A 21893-nucleotide genomic window follows, 5' to 3' on the forward strand; every position below is an offset into this window, starting at 1 on the left:
CACCCAGCCTCAAAATAGTTAAAAAAATTAAACCCTTCTTTTAACTTCTATATCTACCTCCTTAATTGGCTATATTGACCTAAGATATTCATTAACTTTAAAAAAAAAAAAAAAACCTAAATGTATTTTTGCATACCTTGCAATAATATCCCTCATCACAAATCTGCCTTAATCTTTATAACAGCTGTATCCTCGTTTGGATCTCAGGTACAGCCCCAACATGACAATTTATTGCTCATCTGTTCATTCCTACCCTTTTTCCTGTAAGTGCTCCATTTTCATAAAATCTTATTTTTCACTCTGATGATGGTTGCTATGCTTGTGACCTTCCTGCAAGCTCTTGTGAGGACTGAATGTGAGGCTTTGCTTATCAGCTCTTTCTAAAATATATAAATAGCCCAGAGAGTCTTCTAAAATTGGGGGCTCAAATCCACAAATGACATGTTATTTGAAAATACTGGATTTAATAGAAAATATCACATTGTAAACAAATCCATTGATCCATGAGCTTAAAACAGAATGACGGCACAATCACATAGAAAAGCTAAAGACAAAACACTGCTACCAAACATAGCCCTTAGGCCTGGGCTAGGCTCTCAAAGGTCTTTCCCAGAAATGGAGGCAGCAGTAGCTTCAAACAGTCACAAAAACAGCCAGGAGGAGGCAGCATCCACTCCATGAAGGCCTAAGACAATGAAAGGAAGCCAAAGCAACAGACCACCTTGGGATCCGGGGAGAAGGATAAATGGGCAAAAGGGTTGTATTTCCTGATGTTCTCAGAACATCAGACCACACCACGTGAATTTAAGCAGGACTATTTTAAGTGGGGAAACAATACTAGAAGCATTTGGTGTATTTTCCTGGCACTCACCTCCTAGGTAAGCAGGAGAGCGGGACACTCAGGAGTTGTGACTAAACTCACACTTAAACTGCCTGCCCAGACCGTCCCCTTGGCTGAACACAACACTGAAATTGTGGCAGTGTCTGTTGCCCCAGTGGACCTCCCACTTACTAATGAGTATGTAAAACAGGAGCCACAGTGAGGCCTTTCACAAAAACACAGGGCTCTGGGGGAAAAACGGCTTCCACCTTCTGCCTTTTGGTGCTGGAGAGTCCCTGAGGGAGAGAAGTTTGACGTGGCTGGGCCCCTTGAGGCTCTGGATTTATCAATAGAAGCCTCCTCTTTGGCCCCACCCACCCAAATCCATCCCCAGGTTCTCCTAGTTCAGAGAAAAGCTGTGAAAGTGGAAGAAGGAAGGGATCGTTTTCTTTCCATTGCACTTGTTACTGACCAAAGAGACTGCTTCCTTGCACTTATTTTAGATATTGAGAGTTTGTGCCTTAACTTGGAACAATGGTTCTCAACCAAGGGGCAGGCCTGTGCAAGAAGGACTCTCAAGACTCTTCAAAGAGGTGGTATCCAATATACATAAGCCCCTAATTCCCTCCCACTTGAAAATCAGTGCGTGTAAGGAGAGAAATTCCTGACGGGAGTGTGTCATACGTGTGAACCATGGCTGAAGCAGAACAAAAAGTTTAAAACCCCCAGCCTGGGTTTGGCAGACATCAAAACGATGGAGTACGTTTTGCAGATATTTTTTTTCTGATTAAGTTACAAACATTCTCCCTATAGCTAAACTCCGTGACTAGGCTCCCAGCCTCATGGCCAAGAACAGTAAGTTCACCCACTTATCTGGAGTAACCATACTAGATTAAAGAAATACAATTCTTTCTTCTAAAGACAATTTCCAGAAAGACCTGCCTTTCCCTATGGGTACTTGACACTAGGTCCCAGCACAGGCTAATCGCTGTATGGTTTCTTCGAAGATTGGCTTTTCTCAGTTTCTTTCTCTTTGATACTGTACAAGGGGTCCACCAACTTGTTATGAACAAGCATTAAACCTACAAAAAATTAAAAACAAAAAGTAGTTAATTCAGGCAGTGGCAAGAGTTCCTTGATTATCAATCATAACATCCAGGAGCTCTCAAATTTTGTCTTAGAGCTGACACTTCTCTCTTTTCTCTATGATCCCCAAATGATAAACACCCTAAGAGTACAAAAAGAGTTATTCACAGTGAGTACTACATTCATGGAACTTTTATAAATTCAATCACTATGGGAGTTGGCTATTTAAAGGTTAGTCTTTTCAGCAAAGAACAAATTCCTAATTGACCTACTTGAGTAAAAGAGGATTTTCACATGTTTGCCTAAAGCAGTGTGCATCCTTTTAAAGTAAAAGAAGGGCCAGGCATAGTGGCTCACACCTATGATCCTAGCACTTTGGGAGGCCGAGGTGGGTGGATCACCTGAGGTCAGGAGTTTGAGACCAGCCTAGGCAACATGGCGAAACCCCGCCTCTACTAAAAAATACAAAAATTAACTGGGCATAGTGGCGGGCACCTGTAATCCCAGCTACTTGGGAGACTGAGGCAAGGAGAATCACTTAAGCCCGGGAGGTGGAGGTTGCAGTGAGCTGAGATCACACCACTGCACTCCAGCCTGAGCGACAGAGTGAGACCCTGTCTCAAAAAAAAAGAAAGTAAATAAAAGAAAGGAATCACTTGTTTAAGATTTGAAAAGAGAAAACCTGAGGCTTAATGGCACTGTGAGGTCACCACATAGTCCTTGGACCACATTGCATTTTCTTTCCTCCTTCTCAGAGCAAACAGATCTCCAGAAATGGATCTTTGCAGTCACAGGCAGAAGAGAAATGACTGTGTAGTGTGATGCAGTTGGGTTTGATATTTCTTAAGATTACAGTTGTCAATTAAAATGACCAGAGGATGAAAGCTGGATCTACTCCTTACTCCTAGCACATCCCAAGCTTGACCACCTCCTCCTGGAACCACACCTCCCTCACCTTTGAAATACTTGACAGTCTTCACTTTCAGCTCCAAGGTGGCATCCTCGTCACACACAAACACGGTGCGGGGATGCTGCTGGAAGGCAGACACGGTCCACATGTGGTTCACTCCCTCCTCGATGGCCTTGTACAGAGCAAATGCCTTGTGAGCACCTGTGATAAGGATCATCACCTGGGGATCAGAAAACAAGTCTGTGATGGAGGGGAGCATTCCAGACACCCTAAACAGTTGTAAGGATGATTGTTTTTCATATCACATTGTAAGTGGTTACCATGCAACATACTTTTGCTCAGTGCTCCCTGTGCTTTATCACACAAATAACCCGAGGCAGGCAGCATCATTATCTCCATCTTATAAGAAAACAGAGCCCCGGGGGGTTAAATAACTTGCCCAGGGTCATTTATGACCCCAAAGTTCATGTTCTTGACTACCACGTGACAGTGCCTCCAGGTATCTTTGATGATGACTATGAAGGTGCCCTGTAAACATACATCCCATGCCCAGGCCTGCTATCCCATCAGCTGGGTGACTCTCCACAAGCACAGTTTGTGAAAGAGGGCTCCCAACCTGCACCACCAGCAAGGGCGCTTTGCAAGCAATGGTGGGAGTTATCTGTGGGGCCTCTAAGGCTGAATCCCAGAAAGGTTGCCGCATTATCTGGTCACTTTCAGTTCACAGCATTAAACCTATGAACTAATGTGACTTGGGGTGATGGTTTTTGTTAATATATAATAAAACAAAGGCACAGTCTCCACTTAACAGTTAAAATATCGAGAATGTAAGTGATCTTAAAGAACTCAGCTCTATTCAAGGGCAGAAAAAGAGAAAAAAACTCAGTTCTATAGATTTCCTTTCATTTTAATTCACATGTGCCACAGAGTTGTGAACAGGATTTACTGTTCCTTTCTTAAAAGATTAGAATGCAGAAGCAGAGAGGGAATGTGACTATTTCTTCCGGACCCCTCAGCAACCCAGAACTCTTTAGAAAAGATAATTTCCTGATTTCCAGCCCCAGGTCCTTTCCCAGATCAAGATGCCCTCATGATAAAGATGGCCCTAAACCCGTTTCCAAGCTGCAGAGCTAAAAACAGCGAGTAAACACCCCCACCCCATGTACTGATTGAAGATTACCCAACAGAAATCTGGGTGCCATCACTCATTTCACAAAAGTTCACTTTAAACAGGGAAGTTTTCACTGATTTAGATGCTTGTTTATTGGCTTGGGCAAAGAAATGTAAATCTAACATGTCTATACACGTCAGAAAGGAAGAGAAAATGCTTCTAAAGTTCTAATGAAAATAAGGAAATTGGAACCACAAAAAATTCACATTCAAATGATAGCCAATTTTTTAGGGGAAAAGCTAAATTCAGTTTAAAACACTTATATTTTAATCATACTTCACCACATTTATTAATCTCTGAGCACGGGGCTAGAAGCACAAGCATCCTTGGTGTCCCAACAGTGACCTCTACCAACTACAAGGAACAAGGGAACCCCTCTCTCCATACCTGGTCAGGTACAAATATTCCAACATGAGCGATGCTGGCCTCCTCTCTGCCTGTGAAAAGCATGAAAGGGGCCTGAGGCCAGAGAGCCTGCTGTCCCAGGCAGTCAGCCAAAGGCACCAAAAACGTGCTCAAGGGATTCACCTCACACTGGGAATAATGATGTCTTCCAAAGACGCAAGAGGAACAGTGAGTAACAGGGTCAGCAGGGATTTTAGCCTTATTTACCATGCCTTCATCTTTAATAAGAATGTAGGTGGTACCAGTATAGTTAAGATTAACAAGAGAAAGACAAGTCCACCAGCGCAAGGCTGGTGGGGCCCTTATGCCCTTACCTCTCTAGCATCCATGACAGTGCCCACCCCCACCGTCAAGGCCATGGTGGGCACCTTGGTGAGTTCTCCATCGAAGAACCTAGCATTGGCCAGGATGGTATCCATGGCCAGCGTCTTCACACGGGTCCTGGACACCAGACTGGAGCCTGGCTCGTTGAAGGCAATGTGTCCATCAGGGCCGATGCCTACAGGGAGAGAGCCCGTGCAGCCCTGTCAGTCCCAGGGATCCAAGATTTCAAGAATGGACAATCTCTCCTTCCCTAACTAGGGTCTGAAAAAAAATCATTGAAAGCTGTGTCACCTTTCTCATTTGCAGCCCTGGGCAGGTACACCTTAAACATGTGATCTGTCCCCCTCCCTACCATTTCTTTCTCTTTGCCATACTGTCTCAGAGGAGACCCTCCCCACCATGTCTATCTGAGGCACACACAGACATTGTTAACTTGCTATCACCCTCAAAAAGCTGAGGAGGAAACACTCCAAACAGCTTCTGCCTCCCCAGATTGTCAGAAAGGTGGACCTTCTCTGTCTCTTCTGCCTGTAGTTAGAGGGTCCTGCTGCTGGGATAGAGGTGCAGTGAACAAAACACCCAGAGAACCTGGACAGGGGCTGCCAAGGTTCTAAAATCTCAGAGGATGAGAGGTCCTGCCCCCCTCCTGCCCACCTTGAAGTATAGAAGAGTGATCTCTAGAGCAATAAAAGGCAGTTCAGTGTTACCCCTCATGGGTAACTCCAGAGGTGGCGATAGATGGACACACAGAAGGGCAGCCCAGAGGACCCGAGCACAAATCCAAGAAGCACACACTTGCTCCCACCTGTGAACCTTGAGTGAGTCACCTAACTTCTCTGGGGTTCAACTGGCTATCTACAGGGGCTGTGTGGAGCCTTCTGGAACTACATGAGTCCATGATGTTAAATGTTTAGATAAGTTCCAGGACTGATCCATAAAACCTTAAGACTGGGGAGTAGACAGAATCTCAGAGTCCAAACCCAAACCTCTCAGTTTACAGACAAGGCATCAAACTGCAGAAAGAGATCTCCAAGATAACATAGTTCCTGAGTAACAGAGCCAGGCAGGGCCCATTTCTCCCGCCTCTGTCGCTATGGTCACTAGCACACCCAGAAGAAGCTGTCTGCAGACAGGCATGGTGTCTTGTCCTCCTTCCCATGGGTCTGGCCCTGGACATGTGTGCTGCAGAGTGTCAAGCTCACCTCCAACAAATAGCTCGATCCCACCTGCAGCCTTGATCTTCTCTTCAAAGGCATCACATTCTGCCTGTAGGTCGACTGCATTCCCATCCAGAATGTGGGTGTTTTCTGGGTGGATGTCAATGTGCTTGAAGAAGTTGTTCCACATGAAGGAGTGGTAACTCTCCGGGTGGTCTCGAGGAAGGCCTGTGGGGCCGTGAGACACTCGGTTATGCCTAGGCCAAGCCAAAGCCCCCCTCCTAAGAAGGATGCCAGGACACCATGCTGACCTACAGAGACACTCCCAGGGGTCTGCCCATCTGGGAGCCTTAGGCACCAGCCCTCTGACCCCTAGCCACTCGGCACAGGCTGAGCCAGTATCCATGTGTCCACCCACCCAGTACCACCATCTGTGGCCACAGGGCTTGGCCAGAGTAACTGCACACCAAGGGCCTGGGAAATCCCCACATTCTGATCTGCTTTTCATAAGGCAATGACCATAGGTTAGAGGCTGGGGACACTCTGGCCACCTGGGGTAGGGCTGGACTCATCTTAGAAAGCAAGCAAGCACACCCCTCACCCTGTGCCTCTCAACCCACCATCCACTCCCAGTTCTACCCCACTCAGCCTGAATAAATCCCAGCTTGAACACCAGGTGGTTAGAGAGAACTATCTCAGGGCTTCCCTGAGTTATAGCCCCAAGATCAACTTTTGGGGCTATAAAAGTTGATAGTTTATAGCCCCAAGATCAACTTTTTTTTTTTGGCCAGGAAAAAAAAAATAATGTTTAATGTTAAGCATTAAGAATATGTAAAATCAGCCTTAAAAAGGAAGGAAATTTTGACACACACTACAACAATGGATGAACCTTGTGGACTTTATGCTAGGTTTAAGAAGCCAGTCAAAAAGACAAATACTTTATGATTCCAGTTATATACTCTAGTTTGATTCTAGAGTAGTCAAATTCATAGAGACAGACAGTAAAATGGTGGTTTCCGTGGCTGGTGAAGTGGGAAATGAGAAGTTGTTGTTTCACGGGTATAGAGCCTGAGTCTTACAAGATGAAAAGAGTTCTGGAAATTGATTGCACAACAATGTGAATGCACTTAACACTACTGAACTATACACAGAAAGGTGGTTAAGATGGTAAATGTCATGTTACATGTATTTTACCACAATTTTTTTTTTTAAAAAAAGGATGTTTAAAATGAAGCTATTACAAAAGGACTGGGTGAGGGAGAGGTGATAGAAGACCAAGGTATAGTCTTTCAGCAGCAGGAAGGATACCAATCTCAGGTCCCCTTCAAGTGTACCTGGCAGAAAGGGGAGCTGGAGGCCACACACAGAAGAGAAAGCACAGACACAGATCCTAGGGGAAACACCCGAGCCAGGATCCCACTTGCAATCATTTGTTCCAGAAAGAAATGGAATGGAGTTGAGGAGCAGGCAGAGGAGAAGGAGATACTCTAATATTTATTAAGTATTTGTTATGTATAAGAAACTTCCACATCTTTTATCATAAAAGCATTAAATGAATTTAATGCTTACAACCTGTGAGGTCAGCTTTATTAGCCCCATTTTATAGCCCCAAGAGGTAAGTATTGATAATTGAGCCTATCATCAAATGTCACTGGCTCCCCGATTCCTCTCCAGGACTGGGCCAATGAGAGGAGGAACATCACTCTCCTAGAATCAGGAAAGAACCTTGAAAGAGAAAGACTCACCCACGTACTCATCCATGTTGAAAGTCTTCACATATTTAAAGGACAGGTCCCCATTCTTATAGTATTCAATCAGCTTCTTGTAGCAGCCAAGTGGGGTACTCCCTGCAAGAGTGGCCACACCCATGAACACCCCTTGCACCCCAAGTCTGGAAGCCCGGAGGGTACACAGGAATAAGTCAGGGCTGCTCACAGGGAGAACCTGTCAGATCTGAAGTCCTACCCAGTACTGCAATCCTAACTGCCATCCATCCATTAATTGCTTGTTTAATGCCTATTTTGCCACTAGACTGTAAGCTCCAGGAGGGCAGGACTGTGTCTGCCTTGATCACTGCTGAATCTCCCAGTATCCAGCACACTGATGACTGAAATCACTCTGATTAGTACCTGAGTGAACATCAGACTTCATTATTGACATGATACTCCCTGAACAAGTACTATGTGCAAGGCACAGGGCCATGTGATAAGGACACAGGGGAGCAAGGGACAGTAGCTACTCTAAGATAACTCACTATTTAGGAGTAGAACACAAAGCAGGAACATCAGTTGTGATAGGGTAAAGCACAGGCTCACCTAGTGCTTCAGGGTTCAAGGAAGACTTCCCTGAGGAGCAGCGAAGCCCTAGTTGAGTCTCATTAAAAAGTCAATGTCATGGCTAGGCATGGTGGCTCACGCCTGTAACCCCAACACTTTGGGAGGCCAAGGCGGGCAGATCACTTGAGGTCAGGAGTTCAAGACCAGCCTGGACAACATGGTGAAACCCCGTCTCTACTAAAAGTACAAAAAGTAGCTGGGCATGGTGGCATGTGCCTGTAATCCCAGCTACTCGGGAGGCTGAGGCACAAGAATCACTTGAACCTGGGAGGCAGAGGTTGCAGTGGGCCGAGATTGCACCACTGCACTCCAGCCTGGCCAACAGAGCCAGACTCTATCTTGGAAAAAAAAAAAAAAAGTCAATGTCATAAAAACACATACACAATAAAAGGTAGGAGGACACTGTATATTAAAAGACTAAAGATGCATGAACCCTGACTGGACACTGAATTAATTTTTTAAAAACCAACCTATAAAAGATAAATGTGGACAATTGAGAAAAAATTGTGAACATAGTTTGCATATTAGATGATGGCATGATTTTTCATTTTCTTAGGTATGATGGTATCGTGGTTGTGTAGGAGAATGTCCTTATTCTCAGGAGATATGTGCTGAAGGATTTAGAGATAAGTGTCAGGATGTCTGGAACTTATTTTCACGTGGTTCAGAAAAAAAAACTTGTGTGTGTGTGTAGATAAAGAACAAGAGCCAGAGAAAGGTAAAAGCAAACGTGGCAAAATGGTAACAACTGGTGAATTTAGGTGAATGGTATTGACCTGTTTTTTTCCGCTTTTTTGAATATTTGAAATTTTGCAAACTAAAAAAATGAAAGAAAAAAAACCCATCGAGATTACGTCATGTCACCCCTCTTTTCAAAACCCACCAATAGCTTCTCATTTCACCCTCAGCAACACCAGTTATTCTAAGGCTCCACAGAACCTGGCCCCTGGCTATGAGACCCTCCCTGCCACCATATCCAACACTGCACAGCCCCACCCCTGCCGACACACTCCCTATCCTTTCCTGCTTCATGTTTCTCCTTTCCTCTTACCACCATCTAACATACTCTATATTTTGCTAATTATTATCTGTCTCTCCCATTATAATTTAAGCCTCAGAAGGCAGAAGTTCATATCCTTTTTGTTCATTGCTGTATCCTTAGAGGCTAGAACAGCTTTGCATACGGAGGGTACTCAATAAATACCTGCTGAGTGAATGGCAGTTCCCCGCAGCCCACCCAAAATAATCAGTTGGTCCATGTGACAAGGCCTTAGCTATGCCTGAGCCACATAGCTTCCTCTCTCCTGCCATTTTCCAAACTTCTAGCCTTCCCATGAATTCTCTGAACTTCCCAGTATCTAGCCAATAAACTCCTTTTCTGCTTAATTTAGCTGGAGTTGGTTTCTGTGGTTTCCACTCAGAACCCTGACAGGTGCTACATCTATCAGAAGCAATGTTCCAAGGAACCCGTGTGGAAACGCTGTCCTGTTGGTTCAAGCAGGACAGGCAGGGAGAGGCCAGGTTTTGGAGGGCCTTGAATGCCACTCTGAAGAGCTTGGATCTGACTCTGCAATGATGGGAATGAGGGAATGGTTTCAGAAGGCCAGACTCTGACCCATACAGAGGTTGGGTCTCTCCACAGTTAGGAGACAGGATGTTAGCACAGCCTCCGAGGGCCTGAGACATTGCTAGTTTCACAGGCACAGGTGGATACTACTCCCACAAACCTCTAGTGCAGAACTCAGCAAACTTTGGTCCACAGGCCAAATTTGGCCTGCGGCCTGTATTTTTTATTTTTTTAGACAGAGTATCGCTGTCACCCAAGCTGGAGTGCAGTGGCACAATCTCAGCTCACTGTAACCTCTATCTGCTGGGTTCAATCGATTCTCCTGCCTCAGCCTCCTGAGTAGCTGGGATTATAGGTGCCCGCCACCATGCCCAGCTAATTTTTATATTTTTAGTAGAGGCAGGGTTTCACCATGTTGGCCAGGCTGGTCTCAAATTCCTGACTTCAAATGATCGACCCACCTCAGCCTCCCAAAGTGCTGGGATTACAGGCGTGAGCCACCACACCCGGCCCTGTGGCCTGTTTTTATACAGCTTCTGAGTTAAGAATGGTTTTCTTTTCTTTCTTTTTTTTTTTTTTTTTTTTTGAGACAGAATCTTGCTCTGTCACCTAGACTGGAGTGCAATTGCACAATCATGGTTCACTGCAGCCTCGACCTCCTGGCCCAAGCAATACTCACACCTCACACCACAGCCTCCTCAGTAGCTGGGACTACAGGCATGTGCCACCATGCCTAGCTAATTTTTCTATTTTTTGTAGAGATGGGGTTTTGCCATGTTGCCCAGGCTAATCTCAAACTCCTGGGCTCCAGCAATCTGCCTACTTCAGCCTCCCAAAGTGCTGAAATTATAGATATGAGCCACCATGCCTGGCCTGGTTTTTACATTTTTAAATAGTTTTTTTTTAAATTAAAGAAGAATAATATTTTGTGACATGTGAAAATTATATAAGTTCAAACTTCAGTGTCCATACAGTTTTATTGGCATACAACCATACTCATTCACTTATATATTGTCTTTTCTTTTTTTGAGACAGGGTCTCACTGTCACCCAGACTGGAGTACAGTGACACAATCATGGCTCACTGCAGCCTCAATCTACTGGCTCAAGCAATCCACCTACCTCAGCCTCCCAAGAAGCTGGGACTACAGGTGAGCGCCACCACGCCAGGCTAATTATAGCTGCTTTCAAACAGCAGAAGGGTTAAGTTGTTGCAACAGAGACTATATGGCTAGTGAAGTCTAACATATTTACTACTGGCCATTTACAGAAAAAGTCTGGACTGCAAGGAAGACCAAAAAAAAAAAAAAAAGAAAAAGAAAATAACAAGTTTGAAGACCCCTCCAACACACACACACACATAGACATGCTAATGGATGGGTCAGGTAGGGCCACTAGGGCAAACCCATCCATCTCTGAAAGAAATAATCAGGACATTTGTCTTGAGGAGCTGGGGTCAAAATATCTTTCTGAAAAAGCAACATTTTGATTTTTTCCAAAAGAAATTAGAACTGTTTTTTACTTAGGTCCTGTGTTTAATTAAGCCTTACAGAAAATTACCTAAGTGACTATCTTTTCAATTCTCCCAAGGATGGTACTTAGCTGGTACCCCTCTAGATGCAGGGAAGAGAAATTAATTCATTACATAAAATGAATGCCTTAGGGTATCAGGACTTAATTCTGTTAAGAAACCCTGGTGGACAGGGCTGACTTAGGATGTAGCCTAAAAATAAAATTCTTCCTGCCAACCAAGATCCCTTCTGCTCCAGGATTCTGCAGGGACAGGCAGCGACTAAACCAACCCATAAGGGAAGCTGGGTCCTTTGTATGTGGAAGGGGCAGGAAGGTGCTCTCTCAGCACCAGTACCCCAGAGCCCCCGTGAAGTCCCTTGGCTGAGTGAGCCGGTGTACCTGGCCCCTGTTGCCTACTCTCTCCACCCCTATCCACGGCACCCTCTCCATCCAAGAACGCACCAGTGGGGAGCCCCAGGGTGAAGTACTTCTCTGGCCCTGGGTTAAACTGGATGATGCGGTTCCTGATGTATTTAGCCGCCCACTCGCTGGCCTGAGAATAGTGCTCCAGGATGATGAGCTTCATCTTGTCCTGCAGTGGGGGAGAGGGGATGACGGAAAGGAATCAATGGTAAGGGGCAGAGAAAGAGATGGAGGTGGTGGGAGAAGCTTCTCTTACCCAGCAACAATCCCCTTCCCAAGCTGTCTGAGCCAGGAAAAAGGCCTTTCTATTCACAGAGGAGCTAAGAGTCTAGGCCAGTCGTCTCCACCACCCACAGACCACCAGGAGGCGCCACTGGGGGCAGATCTGGGTTCTAATCTCAGCTCCTTCACTTACCAACTGCAGGACCTCGGTCAAAGGACCTAAGTTCTCTCTGAGCCGTTTCCTCCTATGTAAAAATTGGGACAATAGTACCTACTTCACAGACTTCACGACGGGTAATATGAAATGAGAGAATGCATGTAAACAACTTAGTATTTTCTACGTTGGCTGTTACCATCCAGATAGATGCTCGGCTCAGCCCCGCCTCCCTCATCCCTGCCCCTACCGGAACGGGATACCCTACCCCTCCCCGCCGTCTACCCCACGACTCTTCCTCCAGAAGTAGAGAGGTCATGGGATCATGCTGGGCCACTACAGCAGGTGGGGCAATGAGCTCTGCCTGGGGAGCTGTGTGCTCTCTCTGGACTAGCGGAGGGGTCTTCCTACTGGCCCACCTTGCTTTGCGAACCCCTCTGGGTCCTCAGTTTCCCCCAAAGCACAAAAGGGAAAAGGTAATCGCTCCAGAAGGAGGACATTTTGTTCCCCCAGCACTGCGGTTAGTGGGAGTGTAAAGGAAAGAGTCGAAGGTGGCCCGCGCGGTCGTCGGTGGGGTACAGCGTGTCCCCCACCCCGATTACCACCCCATCGCCCCTCCGATCCTTCCTGGAAAATGTGTGAGGGCGGCTCCCCGGGGTCCCGACCCCGAGTGCCGTAGGGCTGGAGCAGCGCTCCGCGCTCCGGCCCGCGAGGAAGGTCCCCGCCAGCCCTGCTACCCACTTACACGGACGCCTCCCGCGGCGGCTGCAGCGACTGCGCCGGCGGCCCGGCCCCGCGCGGGTCACGTGGCTGCGGGTCACGCGGCGCCGCGTGCGCCGCCCGCCGGGCTGACTCAGCTTGGCCGCAGCTACCCGGACCGACTCTCCCCGGCGGAGGAGTTCCGGCCACTCAGTCCCACCTCAGTCCCTGGCCCCGGCAGGCCCTGGAACAGACCTTAAAAAACACTTTCCCTTGGGAGGCGGGGATTCGAGCCTGGTTTGTGTGTGTGTGTGTGTGCAAGAGGAGGGAGACTTGAGGGGTGTCGGGTCGCCCCCAGGAATACAACCCCCTGGACCTTGGGGCTGGGGCCGGGGGGTTTTAGTGCAGGGGTTGAGCTGGGGGCAGGCAAAGCAGAATCGCTTCCTCAGTCTCCTAGGGTTGGGCCTGGCTCTGCCTTCAGTTTCTTTCTTTGTTTAGATGCCATTTATTTACCCAAGTATTAAAACTTTTGTTGTTTAAAGTACAATTGGGCTTTTTAATGTCCTTTTTTAAAGATCAAACTTTGCAGCATTATATAATAGAGAAAAAGGCAGGCCCCTGGTTTCCCCAACTCCCCACACCAAGATAACCATTGCTTAGTTTAAGAGTACATTCTGAATTGCTTTCTTTGAATATGCTTACACTGTTATTTTACATAAATGGGAACACATACACATGAGGCTTATATATATCAAGGCTCGGATATTTGACCTGCATTATTTCACTTAATCCTTATTAAGCTCCAGTGAGGTAGGTTTGCCGTTACTTTTTAACAGGTGGAGAAACTGACGCTTGGAGAGAAAAATTAACTTGGCCAGAGGCACAAGTGGTTTCCCTTATGCCTTCAATTCAGGAGGATCTGTCCAAATCCAAAATCCATGCTTTTTACCGCTAGCGGGCACTGCCTCCCAGCTGGTATGACTGGATTTGGGACGCTTCCATATCAGAAAAAGAGATCCATCTTATTCTTTCCAGTCAACATTAGAGTGTTCCAGACTTCTAGGGACACTTGGGAACTTTCCATGCGGAGGCTGGAGGAAGGACTTGAGTGCTGGTCATCAGTAACATCTTCCATTACATAGGGTTTTGCCAGAGCTTTGTGCGCATTATTTCATAGAATCCCGCCCAATCGTCAGATATGATTACCGCCATTTTATTGATGTGGAAACTGGGGATCAAAGGCGTACAGAGACTTGTGATATATGACCTCATAGTCTGACATCCCGAACTTTAGTCAGTGCTAGGGAGCAGTGGTGAGACCTTCTGAATCAGCCTAGTTTTCCTCCAGCAGCAAAAGGCCAAAGGAATCCTGGCTTTATGCCCACAGGACAGGGCCTTCCTCAGTCAGCCAGGTGGCCACGTTCTGCAATTCTGCTGAATCTGCTCACTGGACAGCCCCAGGCGCTCACCCAGCCCTTGGGCCCAACTGCAGCTCCAGACCAGCTTGCTAGAGGTAGGCTTCATCTGGTGAGGCCCTGATGAGACCAGATGGTGGAGCTGATACCTTTACAGTGTGGGGGACTTGCTCTTTGCCTCAGTGTTATTTTGTTTTGTTTTGTTTTGTTTTCCAAATCCTGAGAGGCTGTGAATGGCTTGGTGTTGGTGTAGTTTTTGTTTATTTTTAAATTCAGTCAGAAATCTTTTTTTTTTTTTTTTTTGAGATGGAGTCTTGCTCTGTTGCCCAGGCTGGAGTACAGTGGTGTGATCTCTGCTCACTGCAACCTCCGCCTCCTGGGTTCAAGCAATTCTCCTGCCTCAGCCTCCGGGGTAGCTGGGATTACAGATGCCTACCACCATGCCCAGCTAATTTTTGTGCTTTTAATAGAGATGGGGTTTCACCATGCTGGCCAGGCTAGTCGCGAACTCCTGACCTCAGGTGATCCGCCCGCCTTGGCCTCCTAAAGTGCTGGGATTACAGGCATGAGCCACCACCCCCAGCCAGAAATGTTGTCTCAGCTTGAGGACTGCAGATGTTTCACAATGAAGCTCCAACTCCAATCTCCGATCACGTCTGATAACATGGGCCAGGTCTGCAGCATCTGCATCCAGACCTTTCCAGGAGGAGAGTGACTTCTGGTGACTAAGCCCATTTCCCCTGAGTTACCCCTTCTGCAGGGAACCAGTGCAGGGTCTCTGTGAAGCCTGGAGGCTCTTGGATCAGCGTGGGGACTAATCGGAAAGACCTGCATTTCCATTCTGGTCTGGCTAATTTCTGGTTCTTTAGTGAGTAATTCAAGCAAATGACTCAACTTCTCCAGGTCTCAGTTTTCTTACCTGAAACATAAGAATTGAGTGGAAATTAAGTAATACTGCCCTCGTGTGGCTGTTGTGACTATTAAATGAAGTATTAGTATAGCATGGCATTCACAGCCAGCTGTTATTACTTACCCCTTATTTCCTCCTAACCCTCCTTACAGCCCACTCTCTAACCATACTGAAATGCTCTCTAGCCCTAACCTCCTGTCTCCCTGTACTCCTCCTACTCCACATCTGTGTTTAAACTATTACCCACACCTATCCTCCCATCCTTTTGTCTTGGAACTAAAGTTGCCAAATTAAAAGAATTGTGAGTTTATCCATACAATGGAACACTCTGCAACTCTTGTATGGTCAGATATTTTTATACCTTCTAATGCACCCTTGCTTTGGGCAAACAACTGACCAGATGTTACCTCCCAAATTCTGCTCAATTCATAGAGTTTGTGTGGTGCTGGCCCTACCCTTTGACTTAGGAGCGAACCAATTAGAGACTCCATGGCTCTGGCCATGATTAGTTCAAGGCGAGGCAGGCATGGAAGACACTAACCCAGCAGCCATTCAGAGACTCCTTCTCCCTTGCTGCTTCCCACTGGAGAAACTGGAAAGTCAACGACTCTCACAGCTTCTCCCACAGCTACGGGGTGGCCAAGTAACTTCATTCTGCCCAATGAGGGAGGCGGATGGCTTCTGGTTAGATATTTTACTTCCTGAGAAAAGTGCTGTGCTTGAGAAACAAACTGGCGGTTTCTGGTTCCTTCCCTTTCCTTCCTGCCTTGAAGGCAGTTGTGATGACTGAAGCTGGGGAGGCCCCGTTGTAACTGTGAGGCACCAAGCATAAGGATAGAGTGGAGGAGGGAAAACACTTATGTCCTTGATATCTGACTAGTGCTGGGATCTCCTACTTCTGGACTTCTTCTAAGTAAATGGTAAATGTCCTTATGGCTTAAACCTTAAATCATTGTTAGGAGAATTTCCTGTGACTTGAAATTGAAAACATGACTCACTGCTAGAGCAGGTGATTCAGATCTTCCTTAGGGTTTATGCCACTACTGGGGGAAAATACACTTCTCCTGAGATCTTGAGCCGTAAAACAGAGGAAAGCTTAGAGCTACAGAAAGGTACAACAAATAGAAGAGAGACACAGAACTCTGATGACATCATTTGAGCCCCCTAGAATAGCATGTCTGAAGCCAAACATACCCTTTTGGGTTTCGTGGTTGAGTGAGTGAATGAGTGAATACATAATTAAATATCATTTTCCCCTGAAGCTAGTTAGAGGAAATTCTGGAAGGATATTTTATTAGTTATCTATTGCTGTGTAACAGATTACCCCAAAACTTAGTGGCTTAAAACAACAATAATGACTTATTTCTCACAGTTTCTGTGGGCTAGAAATTCAGACAGGATACAGTGGCGATGATATCTTGCCCCTCAACTGAAAGACTCAAATTCTGGGGCTGGAATCATATGAAAGCTCATTGACTCACACGTCTTGACAACAGGTGCTCACTGTCAGTGGAACACTCACACATGGCTCTCCTTGTTGCCTGGGCTTCCTCACAACATAGTGGTGGGTTCCAAGGGCAAGCGTATCAAGAGACAAAGATGGGCTAAGGCTGTATCCTTCTTCTGACCTAGTCTCAGAAGTCATATAGCAACACTTCTGCTGAGCTCTGTGGGTTGGAGAAATCACAAGCCCCTATCCAGATTTAAAAAGAGAAAACATAGACCCCCATCTCTCTGTGTAAGAAGTTCAGTAATATTATAAGAAGAGCATGTTGGACGGGATACATGTACAAGTATGGCCATGTTTAAAAAATACAATCTGCCACAGACACACACTAACTTGTTATTAAGATTTGATCTGGCCAGGAGTGGTGGGTCACACCTGTAACCCCAACACTTTGGGAGGCAGAGGCGGGCAGATCACTTGAACCCAGGAGTTTGAGACCAGCCTGGCCAACATGGTAAAACCCTGTCTCCACTAAAAATACAAAAATTACCCGGGCGTGGTGGCACGTGCCTGTAATCCTAGCTACTCAGGAGGCTGATGCGCGAGAATTGCTTGAACCTGGGAGGTGAAGGTTGCAGTAAGCTGAGATCGCACCACTGCACTGCAGCCTGGGTGACAGAGCAAGACTCTGTCTCAAACAAACAACCCCCCCCTGCCCCATTTGGCAAAAAAAAAAAAAAAAAAAAAAAAAATTTAATAAAAAGATTTTATCAAAGTAATTGACCATCTACTCTGTGCTGGGCACTGTGCTAAAAGTTTTTAAAGCATCGTCTCATTGACTCATCATATTTTTTCAAAGTGGGTGCTGTGGGGTAGGATACATTCTGCCTAATATTTGTATGAAATGAATGATTTTGTCTTGAAGGAAAAACAACAACAAAACCTTGAAAACTTAATGAATCTTATGCTTCCATCCAAGCCAAGTAAATTGCCACCTGCCCTGCAGTCTTCTTTTTCATTCATTTATAAAATATTTATTGAGCCTTTACTATGTGCCCAGCACTATTTTAGGTTCTGGGGACACAACAATGAACAAAGAGCAAAGACCATACCCTTGTGGACCTCCAGGCTCTAGGAATTACATTTTTATGAATTTTAGTAACTCGGAGAGACAGCCAGCCTCCAAGACGGCTCCTAGTGATTCACACGCTTATGTAGTCCCATTCCACAGTGGATGGGGTGACCTGTGTAACCCAACAGGATAGTGCAGAAATGATGGGTGTGTCTTCTAGGGTTAGGTCATAAAAGCCATTGCAGCTTCTTCTTTGTTTTCTCTCTGGGATCACTTTCTCAGTGATGTCAGCTGCTCCATTTCCACACTGGAGCAGCCTTATGGAAAAGCCCAGGTGGCGAGGAAACAAGACTTCTCCCAACAGCCATGGGAGCCATCTTGGAAGCAGATCCTCCAGTCCCAGTCACGACTGCAAATGACTGCAACCCTGGCCAGTAGCCTCACTGAAATCTCATGAGAGACCCTTAACCACAACCACTCAACTAAGTCATTCTTGATTTCTTGACCCACAGAAGCTGTGAGATAATAAACACTTGTGGTTTTAAGCTGCTAAATTGAGAGTGATTTGTTATGCAGCAATATATCTAATACGCTCAGAAAAAAATCCACAAATGGGGAGGGTGGCAAACAAGAGATTCAACCTTTGTAGCCAGTCCCTTGTGTCTGGAGGTGCAATGTCTGACCCATCAGAGACTCCCCACTCCCCACCCCTATACTCCAACATCCTGCCCCCTTCCACATGTTTGTGGAATCCCCTGCCAAGGCTTTTGCTGAGCCTTTCTTTCTGCTACTTGCTGTTTTCCACCTTTTCATTTTCTGAGGCCCTGTCTTACCTCCTATAATGATAGCCATATGTCACTACTCCCTGCATTTCCCATACTCCCTGTAGCTCAGTGGTACCTTGCACATAAAAGCCAAAGCCCCAAGTGGCTCAGAACACTGGCTCCGAAGCCCATTGGATTCAGATTCTGGATCAATCACTAATTAGCTGGGACACTTTTCTTAACCTTCCTGTAGTTCAGCTCCCTCAATTGTAAAATGGGGATAATCATAATGGCCACTCATAGGATAGTTGTGAGGATGAAATGAATTGACACGTGTAGAGCATTTGGAACTGCACCTGACACATGGCGGGTGGTCAATAAATACCAGTTATTAAACCATATGATTTTGTGACTTTTCTGGGTCAAAAACTATAAAATATCAGCAATTTCATACTGTTTAACCTAATATTATTATTATTCTCTCATCAGAGATATTCAGAGAAACAATCCAGCAACTGAAAATTAACATTTTAATTAGTGTCTCTAGAAGAAAATCAAAGATGATCCAAATCAGAACTCAGAGCACCTCTTAAAATTCTCCTTCGTTAATTTTACTGCTAACCAGGAAAACTTTCTCCACCACTTTTTTTTTTTTTTTGAGACAGAGTCTCGGTCTGTCGCCCAGGCTGGAGTGCAGTGGCACTATCTCAGCTCACTACAACCTCCACCTCCCAGGTTCAAGCGATTCTCCTGCCTCAGCCTCCCAAGTAGCTGGGACTACAGGCACATGCCACCACACCCAGCTAATTTTTGTATTTTTAGTAGAGACGGGGTTTTGCCATGTTGGCCAGGCTGGTCTTGAACTCCTGACCTCAAGGGATCTGCCTGCCTCAGCCTCCCAAAGTGCTGGGATTACAGGCATGAGCCACTGCGCCCAGCCAACCACTAATTCTTTTTTTTTTGAGACGGAGTCTCGCTCTGTCGCCCAGGCTGAAGTGCAGTGGCGCAATCTTGGCTCACTGCAAGCTCTGCCTCCCGGGTTCACGCCATTCTCCTGCCTCAGCCTCCCGAGTAGCTGGGACTACAGGTGCCCGCCACCAGGCCTGACTAATTTTTTGTATTTTTAGTAGAGACGGGGTTTCACCGTGTTAGCCAGGATGGTCTCGATCTCCTGACCTCGTGATCCGCCCGCCTCGGCCTCCCAAAGTGCTGGGATACTAATTCTTAATTCTAACTAAAAAATCTCTTTGCCCCAACAGCACACCCACATGACCAGCCAAAGTGGGGTTCTACCTTGCTTTCCTTTCAATTTAGCTCTGTTCTTCTCTTCCTTGTAGTAAACTTCTGTCAGTCCTTTTGGCTTCTCAGTTGTTTCTCCCTTCTTCTCTCTCATCTCAAAAGCCCAGATGTGAAACCACCAAAAACTGGCTTCTTAGAGGGCAGAAGAGAGGGGAGAAGCCTAGAAGGCAAAGGAATAGTTTCTTTTTTCTTTTTCTTTCTTTCTTTTTTTTTTTTTTTTTTTTTTTTGAGACAGAGTCTCACTCTGTTGCCAGGCTGGAGTGCAGTGGCGTGATCTTGGCTCATTGCAGCCTCCGCCTCCCAGGTTCAAGCGATTCTCCTGCCTCAGCCTCCCAAGTAGCTGGGACTACAGGTGTGCACCACCATGCCCAGCTAATTTTTGTATTTTTAGTAGAGATTGCGTTTCACCATGTTGGCCAATATGGTCTCGATCTCTTGACCTCATGATCTGCCTGCCTCGGCCTTCCAAAGTGCTGGGATTACAGGCATGAGCCACCATGCCTGGCCTTTCTTTTTCTTTTTAATTTGGTAAACACACACACACACACACACACACACACACACACACACACACACACCATTAAGCTTACCATCTTAACCATTTCTAAGTCTATAGTTTGATAGTATTAAATATATTCACATTGTTGTGTGACCAATCTCCAGAACTTTTTCATTTTGAAAAACTGAAACTATAGCCATTAAACAATTTTTTGACTTAACATAATGTCCTCAAGATTCATCCATGTTGTAGCATGTGACAAGATTTCCTTCTTTTTCAAGGCTGAATAATATTCCATTGTATGCATATACCACATTTTCCCCTACTATCTGCCATCCATTTACTTAATTGATTTCAGTACACATGTATAGCAGTACCAGGATTGTAACCCTCACTCCCGTGTGAAACAACTTTATCAAATAGAGCACAGTGCTTATGTACAGCTTCTTTTGCCTTTCATCTGACAGGTTCCACTAATTTCCAAAGTTACTTGTCAGCATCTTTCCCCCTCTATAACTTTCAGTGAGGTTGTTTAATACATTTTAATGCAGTTATATTGTTTTGTCACATTCTACATTCTGTCCTGGGATCCTTCTCCTAAATGATTTTTTAAAAATTTGTATACTCTTTGTGCTGTAAAATTCTATGGGTTTTGACACATGCATAGTGTCAAAAATCCCCTAAAATATAGGGGATTTTTTTAGGACAGTGAAACTATTCTATATGACACTATGATTTAGGACCTATTTAACTCTCTGAACCCCTTGGCAATCATTAAACTTTTTATTTATTTATTTATTTATTTATTTATTTATTTTTGAGACAGGGTCTTGCTCTCTTGCCCAGGCTGGACTGCAGTGGTGTGATCACAGCTCACTGCAGCCTCCACTGCCCAGGCTTAAGCAATCCTCCCACCTCAGACTCCTGAGTAACTGGGACTACAGGCATAAGCCAACATGCCTAGCTAATTTTTAAATTTTTTTGTAGAGATGGGGTCTCACTATGTTGCTCGGGTTAGTCTCAAACTCCTGGGCTCAAGCAATCCTGCTGCCCTGGGCTCTCAAAATGCTGGGCTTACAGTCACACACCACCATGCCCAGCTTTTTTTTTTTTTTTTCTGTAGAGATGGAGTTTTGCCATGTTGCCCAGGCTGGTCTTGAACTCCTGAGTTCAAGTGATCCACCAGCCTCAGCCTGCCAAAGTGCTGGGATTACAGGCATGAGACACCGCAACTGGCCTCACTGAGCTTTTTATCACCACGGTAGTTATGCCTCTTCCTACCACATTTTGATTATCCATTCATTTGTTGATGGATGTTTGAGTTGATTCCACCTCTTGTCTATGGCAGATTCCTTTTAAAGGGAGAAATGAGAACAAATTTAGTAATTTTAGACTCCATCACAAGAAAAAAACTATATAATAAATTGTGTGGCTCCAACATTAAATGAGAAAGCGGGTCATAGCTTGAAGAGTCTTACAGGGCAGAGCAGGGTACATGCAAGTCAGGGTTCAGAAATGGACTCCACGGCCACACTATCTGGCTTCGGATCCCAGCTCTACCACTTTTGGGCTGTGTAACTTCTGTGTAAGTTATGACATGTCTTTGTTCCCTAATGGCTTCACCCATAAAATAGGAAAAATAATATCTACCTTACAGTATGTACTATTATTATCAAGAGCAGTTGCCTCACGAAGGGTAAAT

At 45.6% G+C, this 21893-nt stretch overlaps 1 protein-coding gene across 3 annotated transcripts; it reads right to left on the reverse strand.

Annotated features, from left to right (window-relative positions):
* Positions 1-447: 447 nt before the first annotated feature.
* On the reverse strand, positions 448-12947 carry GNPDA1 (glucosamine-6-phosphate deaminase 1). Of its 3 annotated transcripts, XM_014345076.4 has the most exons (8): positions 12832-12936; positions 12126-12177; positions 11750-11879; positions 7619-7720; positions 5919-6101; positions 4707-4891; positions 2862-3036; positions 448-1902 (listed from the first exon to the last, which is right to left on the reverse strand). In XM_014345076.4, the coding sequence occupies exons 3-8, from the start codon at positions 11871-11873 to the stop codon at positions 1802-1804; spliced, it is 870 nt and encodes a 289-aa protein (XP_014200562.1). In that variant the 5' UTR covers positions 11874-11879; positions 12126-12177; positions 12832-12936; the 3' UTR covers positions 448-1801. The 3 variants fall into 3 exon arrangements, with proteins under 3 accessions (XP_014200562.1, XP_008952755.1, XP_034816570.1); XM_008954507.4 differs by lacking the exon at positions 12126-12177 and having other exon boundaries at positions 12832-12947; XM_034960679.4 differs by lacking the exon at positions 12126-12177 and having other exon boundaries at positions 12506-12844.
* Positions 12948-21893: the final 8946 nt, after the last annotated feature.

This window comes from Pan paniscus, chromosome 4 (assembly GCF_029289425.2).
Source record: "Pan paniscus chromosome 4, NHGRI_mPanPan1-v2.0_pri, whole genome shotgun sequence".
In the NCBI taxonomy this organism is placed as follows: Eukaryota; Metazoa; Chordata; class Mammalia; order Primates; family Hominidae; genus Pan; species Pan paniscus.